At 43.7% G+C, this 14,891-nt stretch overlaps 1 protein-coding gene across 5 annotated transcripts in view; it reads left to right on the forward strand.

Annotated features, from left to right (window-relative positions):
- The window catches only part of LOC140538493 (A-kinase anchor protein 13), a 91,365-nt gene extending 79,259 nt beyond the window's left edge, over window positions 1–12,106 (forward strand). For 3 of the 5 annotated variants that reach the window (XM_072661080.1, XM_072661083.1, XM_072661084.1), the window contains 10 exons: window positions 1,078–1,259; window positions 2,005–2,087; window positions 3,171–3,338; window positions 3,557–3,709; window positions 4,689–4,750; window positions 5,179–5,223; window positions 5,924–5,974; window positions 7,166–7,603; window positions 8,801–9,098; window positions 10,253–12,106. In XM_072661080.1, coding sequence (XP_072517181.1) covers window positions 1,078–1,259; window positions 2,005–2,087; window positions 3,171–3,338; window positions 3,557–3,709; window positions 4,689–4,750; window positions 5,179–5,223; window positions 5,924–5,974; window positions 7,166–7,603; window positions 8,801–9,098; window positions 10,253–10,311 — 1,539 coding nt within the window. In that variant the 3' untranslated portion in view covers window positions 10,312–12,106. The remainder of the gene's footprint in view (window positions 1–1,077; window positions 1,260–2,004; window positions 2,088–3,170; window positions 3,339–3,556; window positions 3,710–4,688; window positions 4,751–5,178; window positions 5,224–5,923; window positions 5,975–7,165; window positions 7,604–8,800; window positions 9,099–10,252) is intronic. The other 2 variants (XM_072661082.1, XM_072661081.1) reach the window with 2 other exon arrangements.
- The last annotated feature ends 2,785 nt before the right edge of the window (window positions 12,107–14,891 follow it).

Genomic DNA, 14,891 nt, shown 5'->3' on the forward strand with positions numbered 1-14,891 from the left:
ACAATGGCTCAGTACAAGCGAGGGAACTTCCCTGCTTTGCACATTCTCTCAGCTGTCGGATTGAATGTGGGGATTTCTTTTTTAGATATATATACAGATATATCACCGTCCATGTGACCAGAGGCAAAGGGAAGTTTGCCGCATTGTAACCTGATGGCTTATTAATGCCCTGTTGTAATTCATTGATCTAACTACTATTGACTGTTAAAGACATATTTATTGGTAATGTTATGTGGCAAAAATGTAAATAAATAAATAATCAATATAGTTCTTTATCAGTTTTCTTTGCCAAAGATGGTCAGAGGTGATCCTATTGACCCACCATATACTTTTACATTACTTCCCTGAAGCATAGTTCCTTTACGAAACAATTTACAGCTAAAACTGGTCTCAAATCTGAGAATTAATTAGGCAGTAACATGCCTCAGATAAAATCAGACCAACCCACCAAATTCGGGCACAAACAAATTCTAGCTGCTGTACAATTGCAGTATGTGGGCAAGTATTTGGTCTGCCATCTTTTGTGCAGTGGTCCCGAGAATACCAAGCCAAATGTGGATCTTGCGTCAAGAAAAGTATCCAGACACTTTGCAGATCCACATCATATCATGTGACAAATGGATGTATGCCAGTGCTTGTCTGAATAGATGGTATAAACGTAGTCTAGACAGAGCAGTGAATTTCTCAGTGAAACCTAAGGGGGGAACCTTTTCTTGAAAGTTCCTCAAGGCACCTTCACACCTCCACAATTCCTCACAGTTTTAAGTTGAAGAACCTCCAAATGTCCCTCAATGATCTCATACTTTTAACAGCGGACAGCCTTGGAAACACACCTGTCACTGCTGGTTGTAAAGGTTCTCCTGTACTGAACAGTAGAACAGGAACAGTGTTGTTTGGTGCTCTTATTGCTGTTTGTATTTTTCTTTTTCTTCTGTTTTACCGACCCCTTCTCTGACTCCACCCACACTTGCCCCTCAATTCTCTGTCCCTCTTTTCTCTCTCTCTCTCTCTCTCTCTCTGTCTCTGTCTCTCTCTGTCTCTCTGTCCCTCCCCCATACACACTGCCTTCCTCTCCAGGACCAGCGTGCCACCGTGATCTCCCTGCAGAAGCTGATAGTGAGGGAGGTGGCCAACGAGGACCGCGGCCTCTTCCTCATCACAGCAGGCATTGAGCGGCCTGAGATGGTGGAGGTTCACGCCAGTTCCCGAGAGGAGCGCAACACTTGGATGCAGCTCATCCAGGACGCCATGCACTCTATGTGAGTTTATTTTTATATATATATATATATATATATATATATATATATATATATATATATATATATATATATAGTCTATAAAATTCACAAAATGTTGCATTGCTACATAAACATACACTATATAATATTTTATATGATCAGTTAGTGTTATTTATTTATTTGTGAAAATTGCTGTCTTGATATTTAGCTGTTTTTGTGTTTGTGTGTTGCTTTTAATTATTTTGTACTTTGACTTGTATTATCTTATCTATCAACCTTGTTATTATTATTATTATTATTATTGCTGGTTATTCATAAATGACCAAAACTGTAAGTGAGAACAATGTGTGAGAACATTTATCTTTTTACAACCTTTTTTGACCTCTATTGAAATTTCAGAGTTTTATTTCAGGCTAGATAAACAACAACATTGTTTTACGTCAATTCAAACCTCACTCCAAATCAGCGTCTGCCCTGACCAGTGTGAATTTCCAAGGAACTATAAATAAATTATAATATACTGAACTCAATTTTACCATAATACCAATTCTGCCAGTATAAAACTACTAAAAATACTTTTTAATATATTTTAAATACATTTAAAAAACCAGTGTAGCTCACTGTTACTATGAACTACAAACAAACGTAGATCCTGTCCTGCTGGCCACAAGCGGCTGCTTCTGGGATCAGGGTTGCGAAACACAGTTGAACATGCAGCACGAAGAGGGGCCGTTTGGGTTGATGCAGCTCGTGGTTGTTTTCACAGAGAAAAGGACGATGATGAAGGGATCCCCAGCGAGACGGAGGAGGATAAGAAGCTGCTGGAGTCCAAAGCGAAGGAGATGAGAGGTGAGGAGCAGAGTGGAGCCCTGACAATTTACATGCTGCTGTTTCTGTTGTTGTTTTTTCTGGGGAAAATGTTCCGAACTGTCTTTCACCTCTTTCTCTCTCTCTCTCTCTCTCTCTCTCTCTCACACCTCTTTCTCTCTCTCTCTCTCTCTCCCTCTTTCTCTCTCTCTCTCTCTCTCTCTCTCTCTCTCTCTCTCTTTCTCTCTCTCCCTCTTTCTCTCTCTCTCTCTCTTATTTTTCTCTTTCTCTCGCTCACCTCCTCTCTCTCATGGTCTCTTCCTGTCTTTCTCTCCACTTTTTTTCCTCTCTCTATATCTTCCTTTCTATCTCTCCCTCTCCTTCTCTCTCTCACCCCTTGTCTCTTGCTCCCTTTCTTTTCTAATCTCTCTCTCTTTTCTCTCTCTCCCACCTTTACTTTATTGCTCTCTTCCAACCTTTCTGTCTCTCTCTCTCTCTCTCTCTCTCTCTCTCTCTCTCTCTCTCTCCCCCCACCCTTTCTGGCACTCTCTCTCCCTCTCTCTCTCTCCCACCCTTTCTGTCTCTCACTCCCTTCTTTCCTGTCTCCTCTGTCACCCTCTCTCTTACACCCTGTCTCTCACCCCTTGTCTCCTTCTCTCTCTTTTACACCCTGTCTCTCACCCCTTGTCTCCTTCTCTCTCTTTTACACCCTGTCTCTCACCCCTTCACTCTCTCTCTCTCTCTTTTACACCCTGTCTCTCACCCCTTCGCTCTCTCTCTCTCTCTCTCTTACACCCTGTCTCTCACCCCTTGTCTCCTTCTCTCTCTTTTACACCCTGTCTCTCACCCCTTCGCTCTCTCTCTCTCTCTCTCTCTCTCTCTTACACCCTCTCTCACCCCTTCGCTCTCTCTCTCTCTCTCTCTCTCTCTCTCTCTCTTACACCCTGTCTCTCACTCCTTGTCTCCTTCTCTCTCTCTTACACCCTGTCTCTCACCCCTTGTCTCCTTCTCTCTCTCTTACACCCTGTCTCTCACCCCTTGTCTCCTTCTCTCTCTCTTACACCCTGTCTCTCACCCCTTCGCTCTCTCTCTCTCTCTCTCTTTCTCTCTCTCTCTCTCTTCCAGACATGCTCCAGAGAAAGGATGATCAGATCCTGTCTCTCCTCCAAGAGAAAATTAAGCTCTTCCACGACATGTGTGAATGTACGTCCCCTGACGAGAAGATGCTCTTCAGGGCCACTAACGACAAAGTGCCCAAAGGGCAGCCCATCATGAAGGACGCCATTAAAGAAGGTGAGAGGAACTTTATGAAGAATTCAGAATCAGTCGTTCAGATTCGTACCTCTGTATTATTTATTGGTTGCTCATTTTTTCTGCATGAGCGCGCTGTCCCTGGTGGCTTCATTAGACCTCATTTCCACCGCCGAATGTCCTCCAGGAGCCTTTGGTAACTCACTTAATGTAATGCGGTTAGTGACGTGCGTGCCTGTGTGGGTTTGTGCATGTGGCAGTGGAGATGTTGCAGACGCTCATCAACAGCAGCCTGGGAGGGGCCGTGGGCCAGCAGGTGGTCAGCGCTCCGGGCAGCACGGTGTCCGTGTGTTTGCCCCGCAGAGCCGAAACCTTCGGGGGATTCGACAGCCACCAGATGAACATCTCCAAACGTGAGACCCCCTTTTTTTTTTTACAGACTTTCCACAGGTTGCATCACTGTGCTGCTCACCCGCAGTGTTCAGTGCAGCTTGATGATAAGTGGATTCACCATTTACTTAAATATTAGCTCACTCAATTTACATGATTTAAAATCTTCAATCATTTCCAAGTAAACAGAAGTATTACATTATGTCATTTCTATATATATATTTTTTACGTGGAAAATCTCTGCATCTCTGCAGCTTGCACCTTATTAAAGCCCTTTACAATAGCAGTGTAAGGTTAAGAAAAAAAAAAATTTATATATATTTTTCTACCAATGCAGCGCTGCCACTTAACCACTTAACCCACCCGTTCATAACTCCCCCTAGCACTAGCTATGCTCCGCTACATGCAAACCCACCACCTCTTTTCAAACAGCTGTCAGTGCAGCATCACCAGGCAGCCGACACGCTTGGAGAAAAGCACAGGTTCACCAGCTAACGGCATCACTTTTAGAGTGATGTGGGAAGAGAGCCCCATCTACCCCCTCAGAGAGCCAGTTGTGCTCTCTCAGACTCCAGACACTGATGGCAAAGTGGCATGGCTCTGAATTCGAACCTGCAATAAATTTATTTGGAGAATAATAATTGTTACCAAAAGAGGGCAAATTCTTCAAAAAGTTGTTTAAAGACTAACTGAATCGTAACTTTTTAGACCTGGTTTAGACATCGTAACATGTTAGAAGAATTTCATTATTAATAATTGTGAATCCGGCCCCTAGTGTTCATAGTTTTGATGTAAAAACACCTTTTGAATACCTGTTTTGCATTTATACACTATGTGGACAAAAGTATTGGGACACCTGCTCATTCATTGTTTTGTCAGAACTTGTTTTCATCAAGGGTATTAAAAAAAGATTTGGATTTCAGAGTACTGCTGTGAGGATTTGATAGTTAACGGAATTAGACTGATGACCTGTGATCACAGCCTGTGCCTCTCTGTCCTCAGATGGAGATAAAGAGGAAAGTGAAGACTTGAGGAGGACAGAGTCTGACAGTGTTCTGAAGAAGGTAAGGACCATTTCACCGACAGACCCCTCTCACCCACACATCTACACATCCACTCAGTTATTAGCAGCTACAAAGTTAACCAGAATTTGCAGAAGCACACAAAAACACACCCATACACCCACATACACCCACTGGTGTTCAGGGCCATGCTCCCGACCAGCAGGCAGCGTTTATTTTTCCTGTCAGCTGTAATAGCTAAAGGGAGTCAGAGTGGAGTACGCAGGGCTCAGTGAAGGGAGGGAAAGGAGTAAGTGTGCATTAGGACATTAGGAGTGTGTGCTGCAGCCCGGCTCTGCAGCTCTTTAGTGCTCGTAATGAGCAGCGCTGCGGCGGGCCAGCGGCCGCCCGCCTGTGGGAGTCAGCCTGATTAAAGGAGTCTCGCAGCTGGACTCAGCTAAGCTACACTCTCTGCTTTGTCTTCTCCACAGGGGGGGAACACCAACCTACTGCTGCTGCTGAAGAGGAACAGTGAGGTAACAGCGGCGAGCATGCTACTCTTCCAATGAGACGAGTTAGAGCTAGTCAGCGGTTGTTGGATTTAGCAGCCCACCAGACTGAAAGTGGCAGTTGGAACAGAGCTGTGTCCACTTGTTTTGCAGCACTGCTGTTTTAACCCTTACAAGTAGGGGCGTGAGAAAATAGTGATATTTAGAATTATCACGATATTGGCAGATTGACATAGTGGTGCTAATGTTATGGCTGATCTTTGTATAGTTGCTGTTAGTCAAAAACGTACCAATAGAAATGCTCCAAAATGACCTGGAATTAAATATTTTTACATTGACTTCCATTGAAAGTTAGGAAGGTTTTTTCCTCCTGTAAACTCGTCAATTTGGAGATACAAAGTTGTTGCGTGACAGCGACAACGTATTATGTGTATCGGCATGCTTATTTATCATGTCCAGACCTGTTTCATACCACTATTAGTCTCTTTTGGTCTACTGAAAAAACACAGATCACAGGACTGTGTGTGGGAGCAAGTAGCCAAGTCATGTTAGCATGAACAAACACCATTCCAGCACAGTGAGATCAGCGCGATTGCAAGCACATTAAAAATTTCTTAAGAAAGTTCCCTTTTTTCCGTCCCACTGGAATGCGTCTGAAGTGTGAGTGTGTCACTGTATTAAAAGTGTCATTAGGATTAAAGAATAACATATGGTTGTTTTTCTGCAGCAGGTCCTGGACAGTGTTACTCACCTCCATGATCTCCTCAGCTCACTGCAGGTGTGTGCTCAATCTGTTCAGTTATCAAGTGTTTTAATGCAGGTCTGATACAGTATACCTGTCTTTTCCTCTTTACAACTTCGGAAAGGTAAATTACTAGATATCTCTAACAGATAGGGTCGTTTGTAGCAGTTGGAATAGCGGATTAAATATTATATTTTAAAATATTTATTAATCTAGGCTATTTTAATAGGGTGTACAAGATTGGAATCAGACCATTTTGCTCCAAATGAGCAACTGACAGTCCACCAGTATACCACACAATATTTCCTTTTTGGCAGATCTTTGTTGTACTTGACTTTTACTTTCGGTGTATCTCTTTATTTGATTTCATGTTATTTAAATAGTTTATTTTATTTTCACTTATCCAATTTGACTCATTAAAGAGCAACTGATGATATTAATATTGTGAGTTGGCTAAGAGACAGTACTGGAAATGTGCTGTGTTGTGTTCATTTAGAGCTAGTGCACTCATTTAGCCCACACTGAGTGAGCTTTGGCTTAAAGACAAATGTCTAATCAGCCCAAAAAAGTGGCCCTTGGCCAGTTTGGTTGCAAAGAAATTGGACCATCAATAAACCAAATATTGGACCATCATTTTTTTGCAAAAGATCACATTTATGTACACTAAATTCCTCACCTCTCCATGGGGTCACCTAATAAACTTCATATGAGCTAATAAAGTAATAGAATAGCCTTTAAAGCAGCATTATGTAGCAGTTGTACCTTAAAAATATCAGCTTTAGAATTACACGCAGAATCATGTTGGTGCTCCCCTGACTAAAATAGGGAGAATGGCATCTCTGTCATTTCCACTCCAGACCAGAACGCTGCTACTGCACTATGGAACATGCACAAGACGTCTTGCACAAGAACATGCACAAGAACTGTGTAACGCTGCGTAACCCGAGTCCATATTTGTGTTAAATTCTGTAACGTTACTCTGCCGCCTCAGTCCACATGCTTCTTTCATTCCCACTTGTCAACAAAGGTGTCCAGCTGTTCATGAGGGGTCGCCTCTCAAAGCCTCATTTGTATTAACAAGTGAAGTAAAAGTGAATTACACTCCCCAACTGTAGGGAGAGCCCAAGAGCAAAAAAAATTAAATTCTCCATAATGCTGCTTTAATATGGAGTTAGGGATTCTCCCGAGGGGACAGGAGTCTTAGTAGGTGTCCTGTGTTTTGTCTAGGCTGTGGTGGTCCAGCAGGACACCTTCATCGAGGACCAGCGGCAGGCCCTAAGCGACCGCCCCTTATCTCGCCCCTCCTCTCGCCCGCCGTCTCTGGTGGAGCAGGAGAAGCAGCGCAGTTTAGAGCGGCACAGGCAGGAGACGGCCGCGCTGCAGCGGCAGCAGGCCGCACACGCCGAGGAGAAGAAGCGCAGGGAGAAGGAATGGGAGGCGCGGGAGAAGGAGCTGATAGACCGGGAGGCGCTACTCAACTCCAAGGAAGAAGAGGCTCTGAGGAGGCGGAAGGAGCTGGATGAGGTGCGGAAGGAACTGCAATGTAGGAAAGAGGACTACCAGAAAGACCTGGAGAGGCTGAGGGACTCTCAGAGGAAGCTGGAGAGAGAGAAGGAGCAGATGCAGAGGGAGATGGAGAAGCTGGAGTATCTCAGGGAAACAGAGGTGAGTATAAGTTACCATTTAGTCTTACATGGGGGAGTACTTTAGAAAGTCAGAATTGAAAAGTACTCCAGATTGATGTATCTAGCAAACACTGGGTCATAGATTGGTATCCGCTGTAGTTAGGATGCCCTGGCTGGGGGGGTTTCAAGTAGGCCTAAGTTGTAGGTTGAACTGAAAGCAGCTGATTTGGTCATGTAGGCTATGAAGGCTATTTATTGGTTTTGTTAAATGAGTAAATGTGTGTATTAATGTACATTATCAGATTGTAGCTTCAGGATTTGAGAGGTATTTCCACCCTCACACACACACACACACACTGCCACAGTTCTACAACCAAGGCCTACTGGAAACCCCCCACCACGACATCCTGACTACAGTGCATACTCGTGTGTCCTCTTATAAGAAAACTGAAATTGTCACCTTAGCATTTAGATTAGGTCTGAAACAATATGTCGTCCAAAAATATATATATTCATTTTTGAGACAGGCCTTCTTCCTGCATCTGTACATTTTATAGTGTTTTTACAGTGCAATAAAATGAACTGCTGAAATATGGCCATGTTATATCAATACCAGCACAAACAGAGACATAGTTAAATTATTCCATTATAAGTAAGGAAGTAGAAAAGGCACTTTCTTGCATTATCTGTGTCTCCCAAATCTAGAAGATGGATATGGCTCTACAGTGCATTGTAGCAAATGTTCAAATCCAGAAGATATTCAAGCAAACTTCTGAGAGGATCGGTGCTTCTGGTAGCTACGTTAACTGTTGGCCATATATGCTTTGGGAAAGTTTACTAATTCTAGAGCCCAGGTGATGAGAACACCAGCCTACAGATGTAAAGTCGAGTAGATGCTCACATAAAGGCAATGTTGCAGTGTTAGGTAATGCTAATGTGCAATTCACACACTCAGAAACAGTGCTTTAGAAACTTACAGTGTTGCCATTTACAGAGGTTGTCACTGGAAAGTCGATGCAACTGTTAGTACGTTCAGTTGCAGCTTTTTTTTTAACCTCGTTGGCATATTGATTGGTGCACAGTCTAAGAAACCTATTTGTTATTCATTGTCAGAAATGTTTTTAAATTATTTATGCAGTATTATAACCTATGGAAAGGCAAAAAAGAGGTAACCAAGCATGATACTGTGGACTAAAAGAGCTTTGACTGAGATGGTTATCGATTGTGTCTGTTTCAGAAGCGCGTGAACAGGACGCCCTCCAGCACTTCAGAGGATTCGCTGAACATCCAGAGCAGCAGCTCAGTGGAGCGGGACCTGGGGGAGGCCGAGCTGTCAGCGAGCCCCAGGAAAAACTCCCTCTCCAGGATGGACTCCAAACACAAAGGCCGCAACCTCAACCCCTTCTCCCTGGGGCCCAAAGTGAGCGCAGATGGACAGAAGCAGGTTCAGAACCGCCTGCTGCAGCTGACCAAGGCTAAGGACAAGAAAGACAAGAAGAAGAAGAAAAGCAAGAGCAAGCCCTCTCAGGAAGCAGGTAACCTCAGCTGTAAACCATAGCACTGTGCAAAGGTCAGAGAGCTGCTACATTCATTTCATTTCCTGTCAAACAGCCATCAGGCATGAGCTACCGAGGCAGAAATCAGATATTTAACAGAAAGCAACACAAAAGTTTCAACCACTGAGCTGATATTAAATAAATAGAGCGTCCACCTTTACCTTCACTGCATTATTATTATTATTATTATTACATTCCTCTCAGGAAACGCACTTTAAGAGGCTTCAGTCTTGGAAGTTGAAGCACTTAAAGCTTCTCAGCCCAAATGTATTCAGCGATGTTGAGGTCCGGACTCTGCGGCAGCCCAGTTTGGAAGTGCAGTGTATAATAGAGGCAACCTTCCAGTGGAATTGGATTATCAAATATATTTTATATAATAAATGCAGGGGCTGAGTACAAGGTGGAGTAGAGAGAGTTAAGGGCCACGCTTAAGTGCCCAACACACAACCTTATGATCATTAACTCTCAGTGCTCAAGCTATTGAACCACCACTACTCCCCAGAATCTTCACTTATCCCATCTTAGAATAGCTGGGGTCAGAGACGGTACTGCACCCCTGAAACAGAGAAGGTTACGGTTAAGCTTGCTCAAGGTCCAACAGCTGCAGCTTAACAGATCTGGGTATTGAACCCACAACCCTGTGATTTATAACCAAAAGCTCTGACACAGCGCTTCCTTTGACTTTACCCTTATTTCTGTTTCTATTTAGAGAATTATCTAATATCTAAGCTCATCTGAAAAATCTCCTAAAGAATGAATAACTTCTTAATGGCTGTTTTGACTAGAAATTAAATAAATGCAGGGTGGTCTCAGACATCTGCATAGTACTGTACATATAGATAGTAAACAGCAGCGTTAAAACAAGCAACAATAACAGAGAATAGAACCTCTGCAGTCTAGTTATCATGAAAATTGAGCTTTTGAGATAGAACTGGAGCTGTATCCTTTTGGGGTTGTTGATTGACTGGGATTTTACAGATGGAGCCGAGGTTATTTATTTATATTTTCCAGTTTAATCAAGGGCTTGCACCTAGACAGAGACATCAGCACTGATTACCTGGAAGTTTAGCATCTGTTGAGTGTTGATTCAGTTTCGCTGATTGTAAAGGTCACCTTCTACCATCTCTGTGCAGAATCCCATCTGCTGCCACTGACAGAGCCTCCGCTGGATGGAGAGATTTTCTTCTGCTGACTTGGCCTTCACTTTCAACCAGCCCGTAATTCCGACACCCCCACTCCCCCTCTACCCCCAAACCACTTTCTCTAAGCTATCTGCACCAGCTGAATGTAACTCCATGCAGGCTGCCTGCCAAAGTGCCCCCCTGCCACGCTCCCTGGCACTTAGTGCCACTCTAATTGGGGTCAATTTGCCCTAAAATCTTTCCACGTCCTGCATGGTACATGATTCTGTACTTGCAATGTGACACTCACCCCTTTCCAGCTCAACTCAGTCTGATCTCACTCTGTCTGCTTGCCTCATGCCTCTAAAATCAGTAGTTTTATCCCAGAAGGATTTAAAAGTGTCTTTAGGATGGAACAGCCTGTCTTACGGGAGTCGGATTCAAGGCAGTTATCGAGAACAAAAGAGGACAAGAGGCCATTCACTGTCATCCTCTGGGTTTAGCTTTTGAGTAGGGGGTTCTCTGAGAACTCTGTTCTTCCACTTTCATGTTAAAACCACCGAGCACTTTACAGAACTCAGTACTAGTATGGTTATGATCCCACAATGACAATCGGTGCAGACTTTATGAACCCAACAAAGACTTCCAAGGTGATTCCTTAAAGCAGTGGTCACCCCACATTAGACTGTGTTAAGAATTCCTTCAGAACAGCGATTCGAAATACACGCCATGCTTGTACTCTTGATTTTATCATAATTCTAGCAACAAAAAAATTGATCAAACTGTAAATATTTAGACATAAAAGTTAAACTACCTGCTGGACAGGTACTGACTGCGTCTGCACAGAAAATGCAAACCATTGGAATACTGTATCAGCTCCATGCACTCACGATTTTGGCACCGACTCGCAGTATAGCCCTGCTCCCTGAAGTCAGAATAAACCCCAGCCAACTTTATGGACTTTATTTACTTCACGGACTTTTGCGCAAAGTGTCTGTGTATTTCATCATGCCCCAAAACGTACACCCTGCTAGATTTCAATGGGAAAAGGTTTCAAAGGAATGTTTCTTTTACACTGAGATGCTCCACAGGCCAGTTTTTTTTTATTTGTTTTTTTATAGCAGTTCATTTTTGATCCCCCTTCCCCCCATAAAGGGATTTTTTTTTGACCTGATATTTAAACCCCACTTGAGCTGGTGTTGTTATTATTGTCATTCAAGTCAGCTTGCACTGAGTAAACTGACCCAGCAGGGGGCGACAAAGATTCCTTTATTTTTCTGCTTTTTTGGACTCCCTTTTGGAGACGTCTGACCCCTGCAGGCTAGAACCGAGCAACAATAGTCCTTGTGTTCAAAAAGGGATCTTTTTTTTGTAGTTCTTAGTTTTATGGAGATAATTCCTCTATTCCTCAATGGCCTTATGAAATTCAGGACATGCGTAGTTTCAGATCTTTGCTACACCTTTTATGAATAAGCAGGGAAACGTCAATCAGTGTATTTTGTAATTGTTGATAAAAGTACAGTCGTCGTGTAGCCTTAAACGAATGATGAAATGCACTAAAGTCAAACCCAGCATTTTCTCAGGAGCGCAGGTTTCAAACCTTTTTTTTTTAATAGTAATAGTAAGAAATGCTTTGTACTTTAAGGTACAGTACTGTTTCCTTGATGAATTGTGTAAAGAAAAATGGGCAAAACTAATATTGTGTAAATACAGATATAAATGTATAAGTACGGACCATGTGTTTGCTTAATTTGTGTTTGATTTCACTATTTTGTAAGAAGTCTTTATTTATCTGTGATCCCTTTGGATTATTTGGAGGCGGAGCTGTAATGTCCTCGAAATAATTAAAAAGCTATAACGTTTAAATGGTTGTATATCTGACATTTCTTATTAATTATGATCTTCTCAGTGGGTCATCGTGTTTTAGTCATTTGGAGAAATTTCCCTTCTGCACACATTTAAAGGTTTATTCATGTCCAGGAAGTACATCTACTAAAATTCTCTGCTATAAATACATTTTAGAAATACTTCATTACAAAATAAACACACTATATGGACAAAAGTATTGGGACACCTACACATGATTGAGCTTTTATGATCCCCTATTCTAAACCCATAGGCATTAATATAGAGTTGTTTGCCCTCTTTGCTTTGCAGCTCCAACAGCAGCAGCAGGTCTGGAGCTCTGCAGTTATTGAGTCAGTTGGAGGCTTTTCTGCACTCTGCTCTGAGCTCTGACCCCACTCTGTAACTTTACGTGGTCTGACAGACACTCGGTGGCTGAGCTGTTCTCTGTGAGCTGTTCCTCCTAAACGCTTCCACTGTTCAATAATAATACCACTCACAGCTGATGGAGGAAGATCTAGGAGGGAGGGAATCATTTCACCAGCTGACTTGTTGTTGTTGGTGGTGCAGCGGTGTCTCCTATTACATACAGAACCACGCTGGAGTTCAGTGAGCTCTTTAGAACCACCCATTCTTTCTTTCACTGGAAAGGCAGACTACATGGCCAGAGGCTTGATTTGATTCCTGTGGAAATGGGACTGAACGAAACACCTAAATTTAATGATTCAATGATGTGTCCCAATACTTTTGTCCATACAGTATAGCTTAAATGTATTATTTATTACCAAAAAACTTAAGCAATCACTTAATAACACTATAGCAACCATCTAGGATGCTATAGCAACTACCAGTCAATCCCACAGCAACCACCTGAAACACCATGGCAACCACAGAATAACCACTTAAAATGTTTCCTTCAGGCAGTGACATTCTGATGCTTGGAATGACCAAGTAAAAGGTTCTCCACACTCTCACTGCTGGTTCTCCACACTCTCACATGGTTCTTTAAGGCATCTCTCAAAGAACCCTTTGTAGCACCTTTTCCCGCAGACCGCAGATCTGAATGGGTGTGTGTTGCACCCTGCAATGGACAGGCGCCCTGTCCTGTTTCTGCCTTTTGCCCAACGTTTCTGGGTTGACCCGCTGACCCACCGCGATCCTGACCAGGCAGAGGAAGATAAGAAGGTGAGTAGATAAGGATGTGGTATGGAGAACACTCCAGAAACCAATCATGAAGGGAAGACCTCCAGTTCCAGCAGTGATCGATAAATGACACGTCCTGACAGGACTGTTCCCCTGATCTGCAGCGTGGGACTGTCGGATATGTCCAGCGGCCCAGGCTGAAATGAAAGCAGCTCTTCCAGCTAGCAGTGATGGTCCTCGCTCGTCTCCTCTGCCAAACAGAATCAGATTTGCTCAGTGTGTGCAAAGTGCTCCTTCCAACACAATCTGTCTCCTCCGTGCCTCCACCAGCAGCTGCTGGCTCTGTAGCGGTGCAACTGGTTGCCAACTGTTGGTTATGAAGCCTCGAAACCTGTTGCTAAGGTAACAGTCGAAATCCGGATTGCAGGTAGGCCGGAGAGCGTAGAGGGGATCATTCAATGACATCGGATTGCTGTTTTAGGCGAGTGGCCTCGCTTTAAAGGATATGTTTACCATCCCGGAGAGCGACGTTGGGGAATGGAGGTCTACATTTTGATTATCTGGGCTCGGATATCGGCTCTGCATCACTCCTGACTTTGCGCCAGACGGCTGTAGGAAAAGTGGCGTCCAGGACGAAGCCATGAGACCACAGAATGTTCGTCATCAATTAACATGAACTCATAATGTAAATGAAACATTCTGGCTTTAAAGGGTCCATATAATAAAAAACACCCTGTGCAACACCACAACAACCAACAAGCAGTACTTCAGGAAGTGGTCCTGAGTGGTCCAGCAGGCTACGGTGCTGTCACTATGATCAGAGGATCGCTGGTTTGAATCACGGTTATGCTGCTTGCCATCGGCAGCCGAGGCCCAGAGAGAGCACAACTGGCCTTGCTCTCTCCAGGGTGGGTAGATGGCGCACTCTCCCCACATCGCGGTGCTGGCCGTCGCAGGCTGGTGCATGGTGAGGTTGCAAATGAGCAGTTTGACTGCTCACGCATTGAAGGCGGCATGTATTGGTCCGCCCTCACTAGTGTTGGGGGAAGAGTACATACGGGTTGGGTAATTGGTGGTCTAAATTGGGAAGAAAATGGGTAAAAATCTGATATAGTAGCCATTAAGAGAACATCTACACCAGGGCTGTAGAGAATCCTGATGTGTAAAGTCAACCTTTAGTAAAGTGATCTTGGCGTGGGAGACTCCCTGGCATCCCTGGATGATTCATCCAGGCTTTGAGGATGAATAGAAGGTCTACTCGCACCTCCAAGAGTACCTGCTACAGTTAAAATGAACGTCCAGCACTGATATGTTGGTGTTTCAGTTGAGTGGATTCCTCTGTAAGTTCTTAGAGTTGGTTTCCATGTTTCATAAATATATTGGATTAAATGATTACATCAGGAAAAGCCTCCAGATCCAGGGGCTTAAACAGCCAACCCACTGGGCAGTACGGCTAATTTTAGCACACAGGAGGACGGCGCCAAGCTTGGCTAATGCACTGAAACCCACTGAGTTCCACACAAACACTCAGACAACACTGAAACGTGGACACCATAGCACGACCATCTGCATTCAGGGGCGCGCCTTGACTCCTGAGTGCAGGCCGTTGGGTTGAATTTAAGAGAAAGCCATGGATTGGCTGCAGCTGTTAGTTTTGCATTTA

Source organism: Salminus brasiliensis, chromosome 17 (assembly GCF_030463535.1).
Source record: "Salminus brasiliensis chromosome 17, fSalBra1.hap2, whole genome shotgun sequence".
Lineage (NCBI taxonomy): Eukaryota > Metazoa > Chordata > Actinopteri > Characiformes > Bryconidae > Salminus > Salminus brasiliensis.